The sequence below is a fragment of the Anoplopoma fimbria genome, chromosome 23 (assembly GCF_027596085.1).
Source record: "Anoplopoma fimbria isolate UVic2021 breed Golden Eagle Sablefish chromosome 23, Afim_UVic_2022, whole genome shotgun sequence".
Taxonomy (NCBI): Eukaryota; Metazoa; Chordata; class Actinopteri; order Perciformes; family Anoplopomatidae; genus Anoplopoma; species Anoplopoma fimbria.
Window position 1 is genome coordinate 12,164,100 of NC_072471.1, and position 24,567 is coordinate 12,188,666.

The 24,567-nt window shown below is 40.7% G+C and overlaps 1 protein-coding gene across 1 annotated transcript in view; it reads left to right on the top strand.

Moving 5' to 3' along the window:
* dock4b (dedicator of cytokinesis 4b) overlaps window positions 1–24,567 on the top strand; it is a 112,264-nt gene that overhangs the window by 34,890 nt on the left and 52,807 nt on the right. Inside the window, 10 exon segments of the mRNA XM_054624425.1 lie at window positions 837–892; window positions 978–1,074; window positions 1,708–1,856; window positions 3,895–3,979; window positions 10,472–10,623; window positions 15,405–15,486; window positions 15,664–15,724; window positions 16,272–16,404; window positions 17,549–17,637; window positions 22,734–22,859. Of these exon segments, the coding sequence (XP_054480400.1) occupies window positions 837–892; window positions 978–1,074; window positions 1,708–1,856; window positions 3,895–3,979; window positions 10,472–10,623; window positions 15,405–15,486; window positions 15,664–15,724; window positions 16,272–16,404; window positions 17,549–17,637; window positions 22,734–22,859 (1,030 nt within the window).

Consider the following 24,567-nt stretch of genomic DNA (forward strand, 5'->3'; position numbering starts at 1 on the left):
AGACTACACAGGCTATGACGATCCCAAATGTCTGCAATAAAAAAGGTCTATTAGTTGACTTAATAAAGTGACATCACATCATTTACTGCAGAGCTAACTAAACTCCCGCAAGCAACTTCTTCGTTAAAAGGTTTTCGAAATAATACATCAATTAATTCATTTTTATCAATTCCCCTTCTTCTATAATTCTTTGGGTGCTGTTTATAGTTAGCGTTCTAGAATACGATAGCATAAGTTTATGCTGACAGCAACATTCAGAATGTGATTTGTGAAACAAATAGTTGGAACGCTGAAAAAAAGGCACAAGGTCGAGTGGATGACAGCAATTATATGTGAAAATAAAAAACCCCGTCCTTGCTCAGGACCAACTAATTAACCCAAACTGACAGTAATTGATTTGGCTTTTAAAAGCTCTTGTTCTGGAGCACCTGTGATAACACAAACCGAGTTGGGAGTAAAGTAAAGTGGGAGTAAAGTTTAAAGTGTTGTGTTCAGAGTCCCTGTGTGTGTGACTGTTTTGCATTTATCCTCAGTTACTTAAAGGTAAGTTGTGCTTTGATCTCCCAGAGTCAATAGGGAGCAACTTGCAGTTTATTAGCTTCAAACAGGGGCACACACACACACACACACACACACACACACACACACACACAAGCACACGTTTCATCTTTTTTTTTGTCTCCTAAAGCCAAATGCTTCTTTCTTTTATCTCCTTATCTGCTCCCATTTCCCTCTGCTCTCCCTCTTTTAACCCACAAACACACTGTATTGATTGTATACATTGCTGCGTGCTCACAGTAGGGCTTCTCATTAACCTGTTCATCTTGTGCTCATAGGGGATCTTTCCATCCAGCTACATCCACTTGAAGAATGCCCATGTCAAGAATAAAGGGTAAGTAGTAAAACAAATGTTCTCTCTTCACCCGTTCACGGTGTGTTGCCATAGTTCTTCAAACTCTATTTGTGTATGTTTGTAGGCAATTTGAGACTGTCATCCCTGTTGAAGACTCTGTCATCACAGAGATGACCTCGACGTTGCGAGACTGGGGTGCCATGTGGAAACAACTCTATGTGGTAAGAATACACACACACACACACACACACACACACACACACACACACACACACACACACACACACACACACACACACACACACACACACACACACACACACACACACACACACACACACACACAATTTGCATCAATCTTTGAATATCACTACCGGCTAAGCAAAGCCTGCCTTTTTAGGTTTCTCATTAAGGGAATTAATTTGGCCCTGGGGAATTCAAAAGCCGCAAACATTCAAAGCTTTGTCATACACTTTCATTCGTTGGATTGATTGTGTTTGTGGCCTATTAAGCTATCTGGGGTGCTGATTAAATTGACTAGCTTCATACTTGCAGATCAAAGTGCATACATTTGCGGCAAAAAGCAGCAGGACGCTTGAGCTAATTTGCACAAATCCATTTTAAGTTTCTCTGTCTTCCTCTCTCCGTGGGTCGCCCTGTTCCTCTCAATAACGATTTGGCTCTCTGTGTATTCTATCACTTTGTTTTCACTTAGGCGTGGCAAGATGCCACTGTATAAACTATGTCTTCTTATCTGTGTCGTTCCCTCTGTCTTACATCCTTTCAATCCCAGCTTTTGACCGACTAACTGTGCTTCTGCCCTCATATTTTCTCCCTGTTTCCGGTTTCTGCAGAAGAATGAGGGGGATTTGTTCCATCGACTTTGGCACGTGATGAATGAAATCCTGGACCTGAGGCGGCAGGTGCTGGTGGGCCACCTGACCCATGACCGCATGAGGGACGTCAAGCAGCACATCACGGCGAGATTGGACTGGGGCAACGAGTGAGTTCCCGTCTCAAAGGACCATATCTATGTTTTTATGTTTGCTTTTCTATGTTGGGAAGTCATTTATCATTCATCAGTTAAACTTTACTACACGGTTTAAGATTGATTTTCTGCCCTCTGCTCAGCTATGGGATTATATATTTACTTTATAGTGTTGTATGAAAATCAGATTCCCTCAGCCTTACTTTGTTGTAAAAGTTATGTTTTTATTGCATGATTATGCAGTTGTGAGTCTTGCTTTTTGGTGCATTTAAATGCAAATGCAAGGCACTATCGAATTCATGTCATCCTTATAGCATCATTTATATTGTCTCTTTGCTTATCTTCCATCAGCGGGTATCAACGTCAGGAACTTTTCAAGAAACCCAGGAACCATTATAGCAACTCAGGAAACTTAACATGTGAGACTGGAGAAACCAGGGACCAAAACTTTAGATCTAATGTCTTAGTTCTTCAACCAAAAAAGTCCATATGTGGGATATTCAACAGAAACACTGAGTTTTATGGCGACATTGACCAAGAAACTGTATTTAATGTGGATCATAGCTGATATCTGGTCAGTATCAGTATCATGTCATTATTTTGTTCCTGGGGTTCCTTATTCGCCAAAAAAGGCTACATGTTTGATTTTCTAATATAACTCTTCTTTACAACAACTCACCCTAATATCATGAGTGTCTGAGTTTCTTTGAATACACCTCCGATGAATCATTCCCAGCCCCTGCTCACATCTGCATAACCACATTATGACCCTGTATCTTCTACAAAATAAACAAATTAAGTAAAGCAAACTCCATGTTCACTGTGAGGAATAACCTGCAGAGAGTTTAAAATCTCTGAAAGTTTATTTTTATTTTTACTGTGCCTACCACAAAGGCGAAAAATGAATGTAAAAACTTAGACTTCAAGTAGGGAACTGGTTATCAATAAAATAAACCATATCTGTAGTTAATGAGAAACAGCCCAGTGTTGTCTAATAACAACTTGGTTCATCTAACATTAGTTTAACCTACCAAAAACACTTGTATTGAACATAAAATTGCGAAAATGGATCTCACATTTCTCCACAAACTTTTAGGATAAATAGGAAATTATTATCATTCAGAATAATCAAGTCTATTTTTCTGTCTTTGAAGCAAGAGCTCTCTGCAATTCCCTAACTTGTCTCTTCCTTCTTTCTCAGACTCTCCCTCTCTTACTCTTTCTTCTCTCCTTGCTCCACTCTCTTTTGTTGTCACCTACCATCCCTGCAGGCACACTCCTCACTCAATCAAGTCCCTCCCCCCCTCACACAGACAGCACTCTCTCCATCCTCTCTCTCTTTCGTCTCTCTTTCCTCTCCATGCCATGGGGGTGAAATAATAAATCCCCCAACTTCTGTCACTCTTTTTTTTGTATGTGTCCTTACCCTTCAGTGTCCTTCTTTCCCCTGCTGTGGGCCCTCAAAGACACACACTCACACACACACACACACACACACACACACACACACACACACACACACACACACACACACACACACACACACACACACACACACACCTCCTTAGTGAGGAGATGGGTGGAGTCCTCGCTGTGGGCTGTTGTATGGTTCACCAGGCCTGTCTCTTTTATTGCCGACAAGGAGACACACTCTAGCATGCCGTTTTGGTCCACTGCAAGTACCAGCCTAGAGGATGATAAGAGGAGGAGAAGGAGACGGAAGGAGGGAGAAAGTGAGAGGGAGAGTTGTAATATGGAGAAAGAGAGAGAGGGATATGGATGGGAGAATTTGGAGGAAGAAGGGAAAAGCAAAGCAGGGGGCTAAAGGGAAAGGACACTTTTCTTTTAACTGTCAAGTTTATTTAAACGACTGACACGGGTGATCTGACAGCACTGGTGTGTGTCTGTGCATTTGTAAGTCTATATGTTTTCAGTCAACCATTTTTTGCCCGTCACATATTCGGTTATGAAGGAAATATCGTTGTAATATGTGTCTGTTTTGTATGTAATTCACTTTCTCACTGCGTGTACCTCGTATGAATCTGTGTTCCAGACAACTCTGTTTGGACCTGGTCCCGCGGCGAGAGTTCAGCATGGTGGACCCCGATGAAATCAGCGTCACAGAGCTTTACAGACTGGTAAGTTGTCTTGCGACCCTCTGCGCAGTATTGAGCTGCTTTGTTTTCAAACTAGCACCTCATTACGGGAGCAGGGTGGTGAGTGGGCAGGTGATTAGAAGAGAAAGTCTCCTCGTATAAGCTGCTAAATCCAGCTCATCACATGTACTGTATAGTGGGCAGAGGTATTAAGGGCTTGGTCCATAGCATCAGATTGGACTGTTGTTATAAACCTGTGTGTGTATGTGTGATCTGCCTTTTTCTTATTCAGTTTGTTTACAATTCAATGCCATGAAAACAATTACCATAAGTACTGCAGTGCCCCACATATCGCAAAAATGATACAGGATCGATAAATAAAGGATAGAGGCTACACTCCCAAGGAAATCACTGCACAGGATTAGTGGGTGTAGATAATGGATGGATGTACTGGACAACATATACTCTATGCAGTATGCTTTTTTTTTTATCATTCACAGACTTACAGCTGCTACTAGCACACTGCTTTATACAAAACATTCTTCAACTGATTGTATCAGACAGCTGACAGATGTGTTTTACTAGTTTGTTAGATCAGTACTTTGTCTGATAACCTGCTAACTGACCTCCTCTACGGTGATGTGAGAATCCATCTTTGAAAATTCTTCAAGCTTAAACCTTGAACCTTTACGGAAATTCTAACCATCTTGGACATTTGTGGCTCCTGGCTTTTTTAAATGATCTGTGTGAATGCAAAACAAATCTCACTCTAGGAGCATTCAGTAGATGCTTTGGAGCTTTCTATTGTATCACACGTTTTCCTCAGCAGATTGAGTTGGCTAGTTGTCAAGGAATAGTAGATGTTAAAATTTCCACAACCTTTGAGCACTTTAAAGACTTCTTGTCACTGTTGAGTTAAAAGTAGGGTATAAAAGTTCATTCTTGGCCTTGAGAACAGCAATTTGCAAAACAATCTCACCACTGCACTAGAGCTTTCTATCATATCACAGATACTCCCTTCATTTTTTCTCAGCACTTCAAGGACTTAACATTGGCTTAAAGGTTTGGACTGAAAGATTAAAAAGAACATTTTGGATACCATTTGAAACGATCTGAATGTGCTTAAAAGACACTTTAAGCTTTGGTGATTTTTTAATTTTTTTTTATATTTGAGATACTTTACAAAGTATTCATAGACGACAAACTCAGTGTTAGCCACTCAGTGTTGCATGTAGAAATATAACGTATAGTTGAAGGTCTGAATCTCTCCTGCCTCCATTCCTCTCTCTTGCTTTTATTTTCTCCTTCCTTGTTTGCTCCCTGCTTCCCCTTCCCATTTCCCCAAGACCCAACCGCTGTTACCATGGCAACCACTTCTCTGCCCTGATGCAGTGCGTGGAGAATTGTATCACACACACACACACACACACACACACACACACACACACACACACACACACACACACACACACACACACACACACACACACACACACACACACACACACACACACACACACACACACACTGTGACGGCTTTCCCTTAGCAGGGGTAATTGAAACTCTTAATCCATCTGTTTCTTTTTTTTTGTTTGTCAAAACAAAAGCAGGCATAGCAGGAAGAAAGCTTAATGCACCTCTATTAAATGGCGTACCAAATGAGCAAATGACTGCAATTCCCCTACACTGAGACAAGATAAAGGGACTGGCATTCACATCCACATACAAAAGCACACACACAAACACACACACTCGCAAACACCAAGACACAAAACGCCATGATATCGAGCCCAAATTACGTCAATATTTTTCAGTGAGATCTTTTGTTTATGAGAGCAGCTTCTTTGCTTCCGTCTTGTGCTGTGCTGCTGTGGTGGGGCTTAATTAAATTGAGATGGGGATTACCTGGTGTGTGTTTTCCATAAATTGTGGTAATATTTAAAACTGCAATAATCAATATTTTGAATATTTTGAATTGTCCCCTACCTGTAGTGTAGTTCCCCTCAGCTCGCTACTTAACATTTTAGCATCTTCTAACTCATTGTTTTGGTTTCTCTGCCCACAACTTTACAACTTTGGTTCATCAACCTTGTTTTCAGCTTTAAAAAAAAAGGCAATGATTTTGTTAACCTTCTGTATGCTACCTGACCAGCACTCAATGACACACAATTTAGCGACCAGCTGTCAAGTGAACATAGTGGTGCATTTAGCATCTTAAAAGGCAGATACAGCAATTGAAGGAGACTGACTAGAGCTCAAATGAAGGTAAATAATTGACTGAATGAATGCGAATGTTCCCCTCGTGTCTGTTGGATGTATAAATAGGTAATAGGTAACTCATTCTTTCGGAATTCAGTCTAAACGGTAACTGGTTTACTTCCTACCATGCTGTGTGGATCTGCCAACTAGTTCCATAAACCAAATGGCTTTCTGAAAATGGTCACTTAAAAAGTTTGGTCAAAGCTATACATAGCCTGAGGGCCAGTGCTTAAAAGACATATTCTAGTGATACTATGTCCTCTCTATTGTCGGAAGTGAGTCTGGAGATTCAGGCCTTAATTTTACTTGATTTATTTGATTTCACACCCTTTAAAAAAAATGTCTTGGTTGCAGCTTTTAAGTGAGCTTGAACCTTTATCAAATCCCTTATTTTCTTCCCAGTCTCATGCTCAGTGTGCTCAGTTGCTAAACCCATCTGTAGTGCAACGGCAAGACGGCTTCAAACTTCCCTGGAGAGTGAGTCCGGTACAGAGCGTGAGCGGAGCAGCCCAAAGTTTAGATCCCAGAGCGATGCATTCATCAACGGTGGCAGATCAGACAGCAGTAACTGATAGCTCCAGGCCTGGCCCTGAACATGTGGTAGTAAAATTTCCTCTGTGACTTCACTTATCGCTAAAGTGATACCAGCTTAAAAGCTCCACTCACATCTCTTGCTTCCTGAATGTTTCTCACAGGTCTCCCTACCACAAGCTTAAAAGAGGGACGAAAAGAGGCTTAAATAGTGTTGGAGAAGTGAGTGATGAAAGGCAGCTCTGATGGAGGGATGTAGGAAAACCATAAGTTTCTCCGTCGCCTCCGTTTGACCCCCTCTCATCCTTTTTAGAAGCTCTTCGTAGTCCCGACTGTCACTCCGCTTGGTGCTGCGTCGCGCTGTTTGGGAAAAGATTACGGAGTGAACAATAATGAGACAGTTGGGAAAGCTTACACATGGTCACGCTCTCTCTCTCTGTTCAGCTATATCTCTCTGGTCCTCTCCTTGTTTCCCATATCATTTAATGTTGCCAGCAGGGCTGCCAGGGTTGTCACGTCTGTCGTTTGTGTCTAGTCATGCTGAAGCTGCCATATAACCACACACTGCTCCAGTCGGGGCAGTTTAAATGCAGACTGAAAATAACCCCGTAATAAAATCCCACAGTATAAATTAGGCTTTCCCGGATGAAAACCAGCAGCTCTGCCCTGTTTTGTAGAGCAAAAGGGATCGGGAAAAAAAAAATACAGTGTTAGTGCATTGTTGTAAGATCATTCTTCAGCATGTTTTCATCTGGGATCTGAGATAGGGCAGAGCAGACAGGATTCAAACAAAACATATTCATCATTTTGACAGATATTGTACTTTTAAAATGATTTGTGATGTTATTTTCAAGCATGTTTAAGTCTTTGTTTTTTTCAAATGTTTGTATTTAAAGTGCAACCACTCTCCAAAGCACATCATTCATTTTAGATTGATATTTTGTTTTACCCTCTAGGCAGTCACTACTTATCTTACATTCCCTACCACATAAAAATGTCATCTTTCAGAGACTTAAACCTTTTCTGAGGTAGCATTTTTGATGCCTTTTAGTTTTTATCAAAGCAGTATCGTCATCACATTGTAATGCACTCCTAAATGTGTGCTCCAAACATTGCACCATCATTGCCTAGACAGAACAGCATATTTGTAATGTAGGGAAGAACCACTTCAAACTGCATTTTTCACTTCACACCATGTTTGAGTATTATTTTTCCTCCAGGTTTTCTTTTTTATTAAAGAGTGCCCCCAGAAATCGTTTATCCAGGAAAATATTTAATTATTTAAAAAAAAGTATGCATCACTACTTCTCAGAAAAGCCGTTTCAAATTCACTCATTTCTGGCCACGATAATGACTGTAAAGATACCACATAGGGCTTTTGGCAGCCAACTTTCAAATCTCAGATGTTCTTTTAAGGAGCAATATACAACATTCAGTGCTTTTAGTGCATGTGAGCGGCCCCACTGGTTAGCTCATGCCCTCTGCTCTGCACCGCTCTCAAACAGGGGTTACGACAACATACAGGGGTTACGGCAACAGCATCCCGACAGACATCGTCGTCATGAAAGCATAGCGCCCAACCCTCTGGTTCCCCCTCAGGAAAACACTGTTAGCTCCGTCAGCCAATGCTGTAGTTCGTACTGTTAGCATTGTTATTATGTTTAGCCAGAACCGCCGGCTCAGGCATCCCCATGTTGAGAGCCAGTGAGAGGCAATCGTAATCATCCCAATTTTGTATTATGCACCTTTTTAAAGGAATAGTTAAATGTTTTGGGAAATATGATGAGTTAGATGAAAGAGAACAAAGTAGATTAAAGTATTGCGTGGTAAATATTTAGCTGGAGCCAGCCGTTTATTAGCTCAGATTAGCATACAGATTGTTAAAAGGGGAAAACAGCTAGCCTGACCAGGCAACCGGCAGTGACTCCAGGAAGTTACTTTTCTCGGACAAGAAATAATCTGAAAAATAACCCTGTAAAACAGCAAATTGTTGCTTTCACACCTTTGCACTGATTAAACAAATGGTATATTGAATGTTAATAAGTGAGCTCTGGATGAGCTGGTAGGTGGATTTGTTACCGCTGGACAGCTCCAGGTTTCCAGTCTTAATGCTAAACTTCTGCTCTGACTGAGAGGTGGGAGTGAAATCAATCTTTGCAATTAAGCAAATTAGGTTATTTGCCCAAATGTTGACCTATTCTTTTAAATTCACCAAAAAAGAGGGTTCCAACGTGGTTTCATCTGCAGAACCACCCAACATAACATTGATGACAAAATGCAAATAAGAAAACCTTCATAGGACAGAAGAATTCTGCTTTTTTTTTTTACATATAATATCTAATAATTTACTGTTGGGGGTGATTGGTGGCAATTTCTCCGTTGTGTGTTTGACTCTTGATACTCGATGACACTTGTGTATGGGAATGCTTTATTGCACTTCCCCCTTGCAGTTCCTTTATTATTTTCCTCATCCTCCTCCTGCCCCCCCCCCCCCCCCCCTCCCCACCTCTTTACATCCTGCTACAGAAGTGAATGTGGGGCACAATTTGGCAGCGGCTCTACTGGCCATCTGGTGCTCTACATGCGTGTGTATGTGTGTGCACGTGTATGTTTGTCCTTGTATTTTTGGATGTTGACAGCAGATTAGGACGAACCTTTCTTAAACAGAGCTGCGACGTGTGTGTTGATTTGGATGGTATTTACAACGCTGCACCATGCTGTGTGAGGCTTTATTGATCTTTCTGATATAGATTGTCCTAATATAGCATGTAATATCAGGCACAACTCCCAATGCACTAGATGTGACTTTTTGCTGCATTTTGTGGCTGTCGCATTTATATTCCCGCAAATTCCACTGCTCCAGTGTCTGTTTCTCTGAGATTAAGCAACCAGTTGAAAGGGATGCAAATCACAACACCATTATTCCTTTTTGTCAAGAAAATAATGAACCTACTTACAGATAAATGCTATAGGGAAAGAAATAAGGAAGGGACTATGTTTGGTGCTTTTAGACCTGATGATGAATATGTTTGTGTTCGTGTTTGTGTTTGATTGGATAGGCTATAATACGTTTCTGTGAAAGACCTTGTTTTTGTAATTATAAATGCCTATTTAGTGTTTGTTTATGTGCATATCTGTATGTGGAGCAATGTGTGTTTCGTTTGTTTCTTTGGCACCAAGATTGCAACAAAGAAACCATCAGACAATTCAGCTCGAACTCTCACATCTTAGCCTCCGGTGCTGCAGACAACCTGCATTATTACAAGTTATATTAACTCGATCTATATCAACAAAATCTATATCTTAGCCTTAGTTTTCAAATATAAATGCAAATCCGCAGCAAAGCTCCTCACAACTTAAAGGCGTCTCAGAGGGATATTGTTTATCTTCGATGAGGAAACTCAATACTAAATACAGCAGCTCTTGAATGTGATTGGCCAGTATTAAAAGAGATGTAACCACATGTGTTTTTTTCCCTGGTATTAACTGTATTTGATAAGCTTTGATCCCGAGTTTTTGAGGATCTTTCTGGATTTAGAGCTTATGGATTTTACTGCTTTTTTAACCTTTCCAAATCCATCCCTTCAATCCTATATGAGAACAGCACAAAGTGTATTTTTATCAGTTTTATTCATTACATTTTGGCAGGTCTGTATAGTAGATCATTCTAATATATCAAGATTCCCCTCCCCAGAATACCATTCTGGAAATTGATTTGTGCTGATGTTGTTCTTTACTCTGCAGATGGAACATCGGCACCGTAAGAAGGAGACCCCTGTGCCCGCTAGCACCCATCACTTGTTCGTCCATGTGAAGAGTCTGATGAGCGCCAATCTGGGGGAGGAGCTAGAGGTCTTCTTCCACATTTATGATGGACGGGAGAACCGGCCACTCAGGTAAGATACTTAGATTGCCCAGTAACTTACCAAGCAATGATGGTAAATGCATCACTTTTGTATACTAGTAGCAATATTGCTTCATTATTATATCGAGGTTATACATTTTCATCACATGTAGGGAGGTTTAACTGTGATTGCTTTTGACCAATGGTTAAAATAGCTGTAATGTGTTTTGGATGCATAGCAATGTAAGTGAGGTAGACTGGTTATCTCAGGGGGACATTTCAAAAGGCCCCCCTTCTGACATCAAGAGGACTGCTCTAATTATATTCATGAAGATTGATTAAATGAAGCAGGTTGTTAAAGAGCACTTGGACACATAAAAGTGGGCAAAGCCGTGCTATTTTGTCATATAAAAAGTGTCTGTGCTGTCCACATGAAAGAGCCTTTCGCCCTTGGAGTCTGCACACGTCACTTGCACGCACTTATAAACGCCCACATATTCCTGATGGGGCGCCGGCCAAATACAAGACTGTGTTTAAACTCCCTGGTTTCATAGTTCAAAGCGAAGGAATTCCATTTCATGTCACAAACAAGCGGATTCGTCAGGCAAATGAGTGGGTTGAAAAAATGAGCACGGCAACGCTGAAACTTCTTTTGATAAGTCATGCTCGTGTTTGACGCGTTCTCTCCGCCCCACAGGGTCACATCAGAGGAAGAAGGGTGACATTGATTATTTTATTATTTTGTTTCAGTATACAGTAGCTTCCACTTCTTGTTCTAAAGAAATCAGATTCATTATTCATCACATCACTGGCAGAAAATCAAACTTTTGTGCAAACTTTGTTGACCTAAAATTTCTTTAAAGCCTACATGTGGGTTTTCTTCATAATATGAATAATAGCACACAACAAAAGAGGTTCTATTTTTACAAGAAGTGTGCAAGGCCTTTTTGGTTCTCATGACGTGGTCTATCTGACAGAAAGATGAGTTCCCGAACAAATAAGATCTGCATGTGTACACGCAAGCGCACACACCCATAATGTGTGTCATCAGTGGATTAGAAGCACTTTCAATGAGGAGGTATATTTAAATGTGCTCTGCTGCTCTCTTTTAGCTCATATATCCAAGTTCTTGACGTACGGTAAGAGGCTTGCCAATAATGAAGGTTCATTTTGGAGACTATTCCTAACCTGCACTTTGTCAGAGGCCTTAACCATTAAGCCTTGGTAGTTCTGTCTTCAAGGAAGATCTCACAGCGGCAGCCAGCCAACATCGTGTCTGACTGTCTGGTCACACACAGAAACAGAGACACACACACTCATTTAGGCAAGATGCCTGGCATGGAGCCATTTCGACACTTCCCTCTGTGCTGGTGGTTTCTCTCTCTGTCTGTGTGTGTGTGTGTGTGTGTGTGTGTGTGTGTGTGTGTGTGTGTGTGTGTGTGTGCGTGTGCGTGTGTCAGATACCAGATGGGGGTCCGACCCGTTGTTTCAGTACCATGCCAACACCAGCAGCCCCTGTGTTCAGTGGTAGCTTCTTTGTGTTCAATACTGGCTCCTTGTCTGGCTTTCCCAGCAGGACACTCACTGTGGCATACTGTACCATGCTCACACATGATCCTGTTGCTCTTTCTCTAAGTTTCAGTGCTATCCCAGGTCAAACACGGCACTTCACACTGCCTTGCTCTGGTCTCTCAATAGATACTCGCAATTCCCGCCTCCTAATTTATAACCTTTACTCAACTCTGACAAGGTCAACCTGAATGAGTGGACGTCTGCGTCTGTGTGTGCGCGTGTGTTTTTTTTATTCATTTAGTGCGAACAGCAGAGGCGCAGTGTGTGTTTTTGAAAAAGAGGTCTGGCCTGGTGTTTTCTACCACACTGTCTAGTCATTCTCATCTTTCAACGCTGCCTCTGGGGGTAGATTTTAGGTTTATCGGCTAGGGGGAGGGAGGGAGGCAACAGTGGCAGTTAATTTAGCTGGTATTTTACACGGCAGGCAGTCGCTCACTACCCCATCTCCCCCCCTCTCCGCCCCCTCATCGGGTGAGCACACAGCTCCTAATGCAATCATCGATATCAGGAGAGGGAATAGCAAGCGCCGTGTGGGCCCAGAGGGGAGGGGAATCGGCCATTCATGTTATGTTAATGCGAGCGGTGATAGAGGGAGATACGGTCCCGCTGGGGGACACTGGTCCTCTTAGCCCGGGTGATCAACACGCTGCAGCTGTGAGGGAGAAGAGTTGATGGCAGCGGAGGGCGTGTAGGAGACTCACGCATGTGTGTCTGTGTTTGCGGGAGTGGCTGTTAATTGGCGGTTGGGGTTTCAACAATAGAGTGCTAATTAGGGTTCGGGAAATCGTGTGCAAGTCTCATGTCTAATGCAAAGGAATCCGTCTCCATATGGCTGGATAAATGGCCTGGAAAGTTACAGAGAGCGGCTAATGAGCAACAACTGCATCTAAATCAAATTGGCTCTCAACTAGCTCATTCCAATTCGGACCATAAGAAGGAAAACTTTACTGAAGGAATACATGTATGAAAAATCATAAGCATTTGTATAATTAATTATCACAACCTTAATTAATTCAGGCATTGGGGGCCCACTGCCCTACATACACAAAACACTGAATTACAGTGCAAGAAGCAGCATCTTATTTACATCATAGAAGAGACATGGTAACTTTTAAGCTCTTGTAATAAGAGCTTTTAATAGCATAGACGATTGTGAAACATCCTAATCCATTGTAGCCGTATGCAGCATGAAGTCAAATTATATAGAGCTCTGTTGGGGTAAATGCTGCTCTTGTGTGAATGGGCCTACTGTAGCTTGCGTGTGCTAACCGTGCCAGAGACTCGGCTCATTGTCAGGCACTGGTGCATTACAAGGTTTTTACTCTGCTTATCGGTGGACTGTGAAAGTCACCTAACTGGATTAGCCCTCAGCTCGCCAGCCAGGATGAGACGGGCCCAGCAGGATGCCTCCGCCGCCTCTCTTATGAGCGTGTGTGCGAGATAGAAAGAGAGGACGGAGTACAAAGAGAATGAGAAAAGGCGATCTGTGTCCGTCCTTTCGGATTTTGCCCGACATGCACTTAATTTCAGCCTGCACGGAGGGCGGGGTGCGGGGCATTTGAGGCCAGAGTTTTATTATTTCGAGTCAGTTCATTCTGCCCTGTGAAGCTCTTGAATTTCCTATTCTAAGGTTGCACTGTAGAGTATGTGCTAACTATCTCAAGTATTATTTAGTGGGTTTTTTTGACAGACAATTTACTTTCCCAATTGTTTCAGTGTAGCTGCTTTCAGTTTTATTTTTAGCCATGTTAGCGTCGTAACTCAAGAGGCAATGTTGGTCTGTATGTCGGTTGGTTGTTCTGCCACTTTGGTCCAGACATCAATATTTCAACACCTATTGGATAAATTGCCTTCAAATTTGTAAAGACATTCATGGTCCCCAGATGATATATCTTTATGACTGTGGCGTTCCCCTGACCATTCCATTCAACTATTGAATATTACAGACCCTCGGTATGAGGGGTCTGTAATATTGTCTGTAATATTAATAATAATATTGTTTATCCTCTGACTTTCCTTTTAGCTCAAACATCAGAATTTTTTTTTTTAATGTGTCCAAGACTTTTGTTTCTGCCCAAATACCTGTGAAAAGTTATGACTATCATTTTTGCCTCAGTTGTACTTTTGCTTGGTGCTAATTAGCAAATCTGTGCATGCTAACACGCTATACTTAAATAATCAGCATGGTAAACAGTACTTGCTAAACATCAGCATGTTAGCTGATGTTTAGCAAGTACTGTTTACCATGCACCATCATTGTGAGCATGTTAGCTAGCTGGCGTTAGCATTTGGCCCAAAGCACCACTGTGCTTAATTAAAGGATGAAGATTCTTAGACTCAGGGGGATGTAGTCTGTAGGTCTGCATTTTTTTGTGCTTTTTTTTTTTTTTTTCCTGTCTTCCTTTCCATCTTTGATGTCTCTTTTTTTGTTTTTCAAGTTTCGCACTCAATACTTTTGTTTTTGAGTCGTGTCCAGTTATTAGCCCGGCTGTCGACTTGTTTTCATGCACTAACATTTGCAGAGCAGTTATGCTAAATTACATCAGACAAAACAACATATTTAACTGTTCCTTGCAATGTAGGAAAAATGCAGCAACAACCAGCACTCATACAATTTCAATGTCTCTATATTTCATACTTTAGCACTAAGCAGGTTCCTTTTTATTGTTTTTTTTTTCTGCATTCTTCTCGTTTATAATGGTCTCAATCCAACCTTGTCACAACCATATGATTTATGACAACCCACTTGGCATTTATGAGACTGAGGTTGCACATTTTCTTTTGTTGTAACTCATCACTATTTTTGCTGACAGTCCAGTATCCGAGCAAAAACGTGTCGGAGAGAAACCACAATATGCAACAACACACTGAATATTTCAGCCAGCCGTGGAGGAGCCACGTGTAGATGTACTTGTTGTCGGATATATCGCAGACAGCCTGTGTTGGGGATTTGGTTCAGTAATTCGAGCTTTGTATATATTTTTGTCTCCCTCTATCCCTCCGTCTCTGATCCTAGTCTGCCTGTCTTTCTGCTGCCTCATATTCTGTTTCAGACAGCTTTTGGTTTGAAGCTTTAACTTTGAAGCTTTTTCTCCAGTTCCCACTGTTCAGCGCTTGACACTTTTGACACTGTTTCTAATCTTTATTCTCTCCCTGTTAGCAGTGGCTTGGATGCAGTTGTTTATGATGACACCCAGCCATCACTCCCGACCCAATTCATCTCAATGTGTGTTCTCTCCCTCTGTCTCTCCTCTTGTACAGTGAAAGGTTCTTTGTCAAGCTGAATAAGAGCGGGTTGCCAAAGTCGCCAGAGAAGACAGAAAGACAATGCACGCTATTTGTGGTGAGTATGGGAACATGGCTTTGCGTTTACAAAGATGGATTGGGAGCTATTTAACGCTATGTGCAGTAAAGTCATGCTCCATTACCCTGTAAACTAAGAGCTAAATCAGCTCTCTTTAGCTTGTTTACTAATGATCGAATCTGATGCTAAAGTGTGTTTTCCTGCATTTCTTTTCAGGATTTGGGAAGCAGTGATCTACGAAAAGATGTCTACATCGTTGTGCACATCATAAGAATAGGTGGGAGTTATGATGCTGCTTCTCTATTTGACTGAGCACTACATGTCTGTCAAATCTCTTGTGCTTTTATAGGGATTGGACGATATAAGACACTCACAATAAGTGGTTGTGACTTTTCATTATGGTGGTAATCATGAATATTGAGTGACTTCAAAAAGCTTTCCAGTTCGGTATCATTCCAGAGAAGTGAAAAATAGAGCCTGATTAAAAAAAAATATACATGAATTATTATGAAATACACAACAGACTCGCACAGTATTTATTAACCAATGCCAGGGGGGCTGTTTGTTCAATCTCTTCATATCTAATCTAAAATGATTTGTTTAAAATGTAAGGTAAAGTGATTCAATATGTTTAAGTGCCATGCATATTTAGATTATTATAAGGATAATATTGTGAATAGCATCTTTTTTGGCTAGGATAATTGTGATATGACTGTTTCTTTTTGTGTGTGTGTGTGTGTGTGTGTGTGTGTGTGTGTGTGTGTGTGTGTGTGTGTGTGTGTGTGTGTGTGTGTGTGTGTGTGTGTGCGTGTGCGTGCGTGCAGGGAGAATGGGAGCCGGGGAGAAGAAGAATCTGTGTAGCGTACAGTACAGGAGGCCGTTTGGCTGTGCTGTCATCAGCATCGCCGACCTCCTCACTGCTGACTCCAAGGATGACCACCTGCTCAAGGTTTATGCGTAAGTCACTGTAAACAACCAGCATTTCATTACAAAGGCCTTTCTTCCAAAATTTGAAACCATGCAATACATTGAGGAGTAGTTCAACTTTTTGGCCAATAAAGGTATACACTTTCTCACGCCCAAAAATAAAAAAGCTAAAACAATCCGCCTAACAGCTCATCTAAAGCTCACTTATCATGTTATATCTTGTTTTTTAATAGAAAACAACAGATTGTGGCTAAGCTAACTGGCTTCTGGTTCTAGCCTAATATTTAACAGACACATATATAAGTGGTAGATTTTCTCATCTCTCTGTTGGCAAGTAAGCTTTTTAAGGCTTTTCCCAAAATGTTGAAGTATTCTTTTAAGGGTCACTGGTCTTCCAAATAAGCAACAAGTTACGCTATTATTCTAAATACCAGCAACACTTCTGTCAAAACAGATATTAGTCTTGAAAGCACATTTTTACAAAGCAGTTCAAGTGACTTTGTAAGCTGGTAAAATAATACAGCAGTATAACAAATAAAAAACACCTTTTTCTAATTGTTTTTGTTTTTCATCAACAGTGAAAGGACTTTCTCGTCTATTCTTCTACAAACACTATAGTTGACACAGTAGTTTGACCCAGATTATAACTGGATCAGACTGAGCGGCCAAATACATTTAGCTCAGAAGAAAATACAAACACTTTCTTTATACCTGCAGTAACACCAGAGAGGTTTTTAGTCGGATAAGCATTTAAGTTCTGAACTGGATGTTTTCAGAATTAAGTCCAGACAAGACGTCATAGTAAATACTGTAAGAATTTGTTTACTTGACCTGCCCTAGTTTAACCTTATTACTGTTTTTAGTCACAGTCAAACCCATAACTGCTTGCTTGCACCTGTGATTCACATGACATCAAATGTATGATTCATCTTACAGTAAATCACACAGTATGTATGATGTATACATACATTATAAGCCACCACTTGCTAAGAGTGCAACGTTCAGAGTGCAACAGAACAGCAACCATCAGCCTCTGCTGCATCAAACTTTTACCCTTCTTTTAGTCCTCATACTTTGGCGATGTATAATACTAAATTGCTGGAGTTCCCCTTTAGGTAGAAAAGCAATAAAAAATATTAATTTTCTTTAACTTTGTGTCATCTTTCTATCTCAGGTGTAACACAGAGAGTGAGTGGCACCAGACCCATGAGAACATAATCAAAAAGGCCAACTCCAGGTACAACCTGTCGGGCTCCAACACCGGTAAGAAACACAAGTGTTTGATTTATTTTGCCTCCTCACATCCACACATCTTGCTTTGAGACATTAAACAAGGGGATTTAGTAGCTACAAGCTGGCCTCTTTGGCATTGTGGGATTTGGTTTAAAGCTAATGGACTTGTTTCGTATCATGTTTTTATTCTCAGGGAACAACTTTCAAAGCTTTAAATTCAATAGCCTGGTGTTAGTCAGGCTTATTTCTTTCACAAAACCGTCATTGTGCCACGATGACAAACTTAGCAGCTCAGTTGCAACACCAGTCTGGTTCTGTGCAATACTCAGCTTCCGGTCAGTCTGGGTTGCGTTTAAGTCGGAGCTAAGTTCTTCTTTAGGGAAGCGGATCTGTCTTCAGGAAGCCTGCTGTTGCAAATGCATTCAGATGGTTTTTATAAATAGCTGCATTCGCACCATACTGAACAACAGCATCAGCAGTTTCCAATAGCAACAGGTTGGTGGAGAATCAGAACATTCAGTTCCTCGAAGAAATGTCATGTGACATGTGAAGAGGTTTGTTCCGCAGTGAGATTCTTACTTCATTTCAGACTCTATAGATGCAGCTGTCCCTATACCCACATGTTTGTGCGCACAAAATTATAGCCCAAGATTAACTTCCGATTAGGACCTCAAAATATAATTCTATATTGTAGGAAGCTCGAATCGGGGATACGGAGAGTGACGTATGAAAACAAAATCATGAATTAAACAGTGTTAGCTAGTCTGCAGCTGTTTGCATCGTGGGGCAAATGTGCCACCAACAGTAAGCAATCAGCAAGAGTTAATCAGAAGTTTGTCTTAAAGCTGATTTACATAATGTTTTTTGTGAAGTGTTGCTGCAAAGTTGCTTCAGGCTGCTATTTTCCGAAAGAAAAAATATAAATTTTGCATATTAAAAAAGTGAATTGTCTTCTTACATCTCCATCGTGTATTCTTAGAGGATCACCATAGGCTGCTTCATAGAAAAAGGTTGATAACTGTGTGAGGGAGATGAGATCATAGGAATGTCAAGAATCTGTGAGAATCTACTGACTGAGCTCCTCTTTCTCACCTCCCCTCAGAAGACCAATAATGAATTGCTTGAGGAGAAGTCACACAACTCGGGGACTTGACTTTATCATGAATAGTCTTGCATATAGGAGTGCAGTAATCAAACTGAATGACACAAAGCCATTTAACACCGTCTGCGTTATCCAATCAACATCTTCACACCGCATTGGTTCATAACAAAACTGCAGCAAACGCCTAAAATTCTATATGAGGGGTTTTGCATAGCTGAGCTGATAAGTACAACAAAAGTCTAAATTGATTCATGATACATCAGAGGAATGACACAAGAAAAGAAATATTACGCAACCACTTAACTATTTCCTTATCTCATATTGAACTCCAACAAAATCTTAATCAAGTTTTGACATCAGCTATATTTGCTGTATAAACTGTTGACTGGCCGTATTATCAAAGCTACGCACGCTTTATCTGATTTAATTACAGATGAAGCAGACAGATCATTTGGTGCTTTCATTGTTGATGTTTAACTTCCAAGACTTTTCAAGATGACTCTACAGACTTGTGACTTACTCAGTGTTTCACGCCTGATGGATGATTTTCAAGCTTTAAGATAAACACTCTTTAATCAAAAACAATTAATCACACCAATTAGGAAGAAAACACAGAAGACAGCATGTTGCCTTTCTCAAAATGTATCCAACAAACACATGTTTGCTTCAGGCTTCTTTTTTGACAGAATTATGCACACTGGCACACACGTCATAAACACATGTAAGTGAATTAGATGTAAAGAGTTGCTCCCTTCTTTGGCTGCTGTGTGTGCAGTTTATCACAAACACTTTGGTGTTGGCTATTGGGTAGCTGCCAGCTAAAGACATTGATTGAGCTGAACAGCTGATTAGCCTCGGTGCTTGCTCTATCAAAGTGCATAAAGTGCATCTCACAGTACTCTGGCATGCATAATTGAAGCGAGTTTGTTTTAAAAATTACAATACCACCACTTAACTGAATTTGACATTGATCTTACAAAATTAATGCTTTAATCACAGCAGAGTAGAGTAGAGGTTATTAACATTTTTAGGGTAATGAGCTCTGAATATTAAGTTTATTTTTTATACTTTGAGCACCATTTATCTGTCTGGACCAAATTAATTCATTATCATTTTATAAGCTATGACAGTTTTGGACTGCAATCTTATTGCCTCTTTTTAACTTCTATCTCTTTAATTAAATGTCTCACACACACCGGCTCTTATTCTTGTAGCACCGGTGACAGTGGTGAACCACATAGCAACAGCCTGACACCATTACCACATTTATTTAGATGAATAATCAGCAACAATTTCTATGTCAACCCCAAAACGTCAGTGCAAACTCTCCAGATTGCCACTTTTTCTACTGTGTACGTTCTAATAGGAAAAGTCAATTCCTTCCAAAGGGCAATTATTGTCCTGCAGAGCAACATTACAGCATAGATAACACTTCAGCCGCTCGTCTAGCCTCGACACCAAAAGGTGCAAACCGGAGAGAATATTTCATCTTTAGCAAACAGGTCAGTGTCTCCTCTCCACTCTGTCCCCGTGAAAACGCCCATGCAGGAGTTATGGAACACCATGCATAATTTAAGGACCACAATTTATTACACTTAGTGTCAGGAGGGCAATTAAACCAAGTGCGCAGTGAAGTGAGATAAGGTTAATGTGTATTTGAGGGTGTGTATATGTGTACGTGTTTATATATGTGTACACCATGCCCTCTTTGTACGAGTGTGTGTGCACCCTGGTGTGTGTCTGAAGTTGTCTCGCTGTGTGGTTCTCCTTTTAAACAGACCTGGCAGTGTGCCAGAAGTCTCTTATTAGCAGCCAATTAGCAGGGGAGAGACGAATGCACTGCTCTCAAAACATAAAGAACACTGGGCTGTTGGGGTAATGAAGATGCAGAGAGACAGTCTATGTGGGGAGACAGTTATTTTGTTCACATGGAGACCAATGACTGGCTCATTTTTCTTTTATCCGTGTGTTTCAGGGTCACGGTGGCTTTTTTGGTAATCAAGTTCGAAAGACGAGAGCGGGAGTTGATGCGAGGAGATGGTGATTTTTGTTTACACGTAGCCCAGTAAACCTTAAAAGGGATTTCATAAGAATCTGGCGCTGCATGAGTCAGGTCAGGTAGATAATTCGGCTCCCACCTCCATGCGAGCGTAGGCAGTGACAGAAGAGGCTGCGACAACTCCACTGTTTTGTTTTTGAGTTTTTATATTCCTCTGTTTTTTTTGGGAGTTTGTGAGGAGGCAGGCCGGGTGGGCTGAGGGCAAAAAAGTTGAGGGTGTTTTTTTTGTCAGCGTAAGCTACATCTACCAGGCAGAATAGTAATGAAGCTGGTTTGCCTAATTGAAGCCCGGCAGTAGCTTTTAGAGCCTGTCTGTGGCATTCATCAGCACATAAACGAACATACACAAAGGCTTGATCCACATTAAGGGGTAGGCAGATAACCCAGGTACAAAAAATCTCTCCTGGACCTAATGGGGACTCTCCTTTTATTTCCCAGCAGGCCTTTGTGCTCCGTTAAACTCTCTCTTGATGAACTGTATGCGTTATTTTTTTATTATTTCGATCAGAGGACTGTAGGGTCCTCCCCACCCTCTCAACTCCCCTGTAGTGTCTCTGCCACCCTTCATAACCTCTGTATGTATGTCTTTGGAGTTTGTCATGGAGATGTCATCCTTGCCTCTTAGCGCGGAGCTGTGTAATGCCCTACGAAGCCAAAAAAGCAAATCTTTGACAGATATCAGACCTGTATCTGACCTTTTGACATTTGTTTTAACATATGATGTAATTATGTGTGATTTATGAAAAAATAAGGAAGTTAACTGCAAAACCAAACCTAAACCCTAGCCACAGTAACTACCACTTTTGAACCTAAAATTAAATGAACTTTTTTAGTTTTGCCCTAGCTGTTAACTGTTATTTAAAGATACCCATTTTGACAAAGTGATAGCTTGTAAGTTTGTTTTGAGAGTAGCAGTTGAATTTATGTGATCTGGTGTGGTTAAATTACAGATTACACTCAAACTGTTTTTTGTTAAGTTTTTAATTAATTTATCTTATTGATTTCAATACAAATATACAGTAGACAGAAAGAGGTCGCATATATATTTAACCCCTGTGAACTATGGGATGTAAATAATCAAAATAGGTTTATTTTCTTAAGCATTTTTCCTGGCATTGCAGTTTATAATATTCTCAGCCTAAAGAAGCTCAAAGTAAAAGTATTACAACATTTCTATCTGATACACTCTTAAAACTTTAAAGCCTTTTTTCCTCAACTTCACAGCCTTTCTTGCTTTATTCCTCTGCAGTGCAGTGAATTTTGGTATATTGCTAACAGGTTTGGAAACAAATCTCGTTGGCTTGTTGACTCTTAGTGACTGAAACTTCTCACAGCTAATGAACCGTTTCACCACTGCCTCCCAACTTTCCTGGAAACATCTACAACAATAATAATCACCATCATCTTGTCTCTTACACACTCCCTAGCTGTTAAGCTGGTTGTTTATTTGCTTCTCCTCACGAGCATGGACAGGCACACACACTTGGACAACAAGGAGATGCGTTTTGAGCTCTAAATAGCTCTAAAGTCGGTGCTTTAATTTAGCTGTGCTGACATTTGGAGTTGTTGCGCACAGATATTGATTTGAAACGACAGCCTTTATGTAGGATTTCCTCTCAATAAAACGAGCAGGAGATGACTCACAGGCTGTTTACATTTTTGGTTTATGTAAATGTGGGGGTGTCTGTTTCCTTCCATACACATGAGCATTATTGTTGGCAAGTATAACTGTAGTTGTCTGGATTGCAAATTCATGTGGCTGTAATAAAACTGAATATATGCCCTTGTGAATATATTTCTTTTCTGAGCTCACCAATACAAGATTTTTTATTGTGTTGGGAATAGGGTTATGATATATTTAGAGATTTTTATTGAGTGGCTATGGATAAGGGAAGGGAATATCAAGTCTGTAATATAGGAATATGGTGTTTCAGATTTTTATTGTGGTGATTATTTCTCTGTTAGGTCTGGCCGTGGCTCTCCAGCTCCTCCACGGGGACATAGAGCAGCTGAGACGAGAGTACATGGTCCTCTTCACACGGGGTGTGTCCATCACCAGGAAACTGGGCTTCTCTGATGTCATCATGCCAGGTATGACACCACAAACAAGCTCACTGACACAAGTGATACTGTGCAACTATTCCCTTCCAACAATATGAACTTCTCTTCAATCTTGAGGGTTATTTAATCATCATGAATGTCAGCTGTCTTTCCTGTTGCTCAACAGTCAACAACTTCTCTTTAAGGCTTCTAGCTGCACGACAGGAAATGCATCAATACATATTATTACATCCAACCCTTTAACAAAAACTCTCTTCTAGTAAAAACAGCTGATTTGCCAATCAATTAATCTTCTAACCACTTCATCAATAACGTATTCAGCGTATAGCTGAAAGTCACTGCTATAGTGTGTTTCACCACTACACATCCCAGATACCACTTTGCTTTCAAAGAAGGGCTTACACTGACTCATTTGTCCTTTGATTTCTCCTTTGAATTTTATTTTATTTTTGACATGGTGGCCATTTCTTATCATACAAACCACCCTGTCCTCCTTCCATTTGTGTATTATTGAGATGCTACTTTGCATATAGATGACAAACATACTCACATTCACACTTAAATACAATATAGTTTCCAATTCACCTAACCTGCGTATCTTTGGACTTTGAGAGGAAATAGGACTGCCTGCATGGAAAACAGACTTGGACAGTTTGCTTTTACTGCTGTTGCAGACATACAACTAATAATTTCCTATGCATCAGCTGGCAAGACTTACCAGGCAGCAGATGTGAAGACACAGTCATAAATTGGGGATTCAGAGTAATAAAACATTGAATTATCTATAAAAGGTCTATTCATTATATAATATCGTAGCTGACACCTTTTGAGACTATAAACTTAATAATGTATTTTCTAGTGTTTGTATTGTATACATTGATCTGCCTTATAACATCTACTGTAGTTGCCTTGGTAACACTTGACATCCCCACATAATGCTTGAGAGTGATATTTGAATTCCACCTCAGGGTGCCCTCAGAAAGATGTAATATTCAGATTGGTTCAGATAGGTAGGCATCACTTAGATAGCTACTTCTCAAAACAAGACAGACCCCTGCAGACACCCTCAGACTAAGCTGGATGGGGTCTTGTTGCCACGGTAACCTATTTACAACCACTTGAATTTGAGATGAAACAAAGAACTTAAGACTCACTTGTTAATATTTACATATACTGTGACAGAAATCACAGAATTGATAGTACTGTTTGAATTAGCTCCCTGACTCTTTGTCTGTTCATTTATTTATGAGAGCTGGACTTCAGGGGACTGTTCCTTTAAATAAGTGAGGTGTGCTGTCTGGTCATACAGATAAAGAGGAGCCACAGACTGTGGGTCCCCCAGCGCCTCACTAACACAGATTTATGTTCACTGTCTCTTTCTTTGTCTTTGCCTCACTACAAACCCTTAATGCTGAGTGCTCTCACCCTATCTGCCCATTTAAGTCTGCCCTTGGGCAAAGGAAAGACTCTCTCCCTCTTTTTGTGTCTCTCTTTTCTGGATTTGTATCTCACTGTATCTTTCTCCCCATTTCTTTTTGCAGCTGCTCTCGCCCCACCCTCTCAACTTCCCTTTTTCCTATTGTACATTAAGAAACTGCCCCATTGTGTGTCCGCCTTCCTGCTCTTTTTTTGTGTGTATGTGTATGTGTGTGGGGGGGGGAAAGGAGCAAGCGTACAGTATGGGTGTGTATAGAATGCCCCGCGTTGCCATAGTAACAGTTGTGAAGAGCAGAAAATC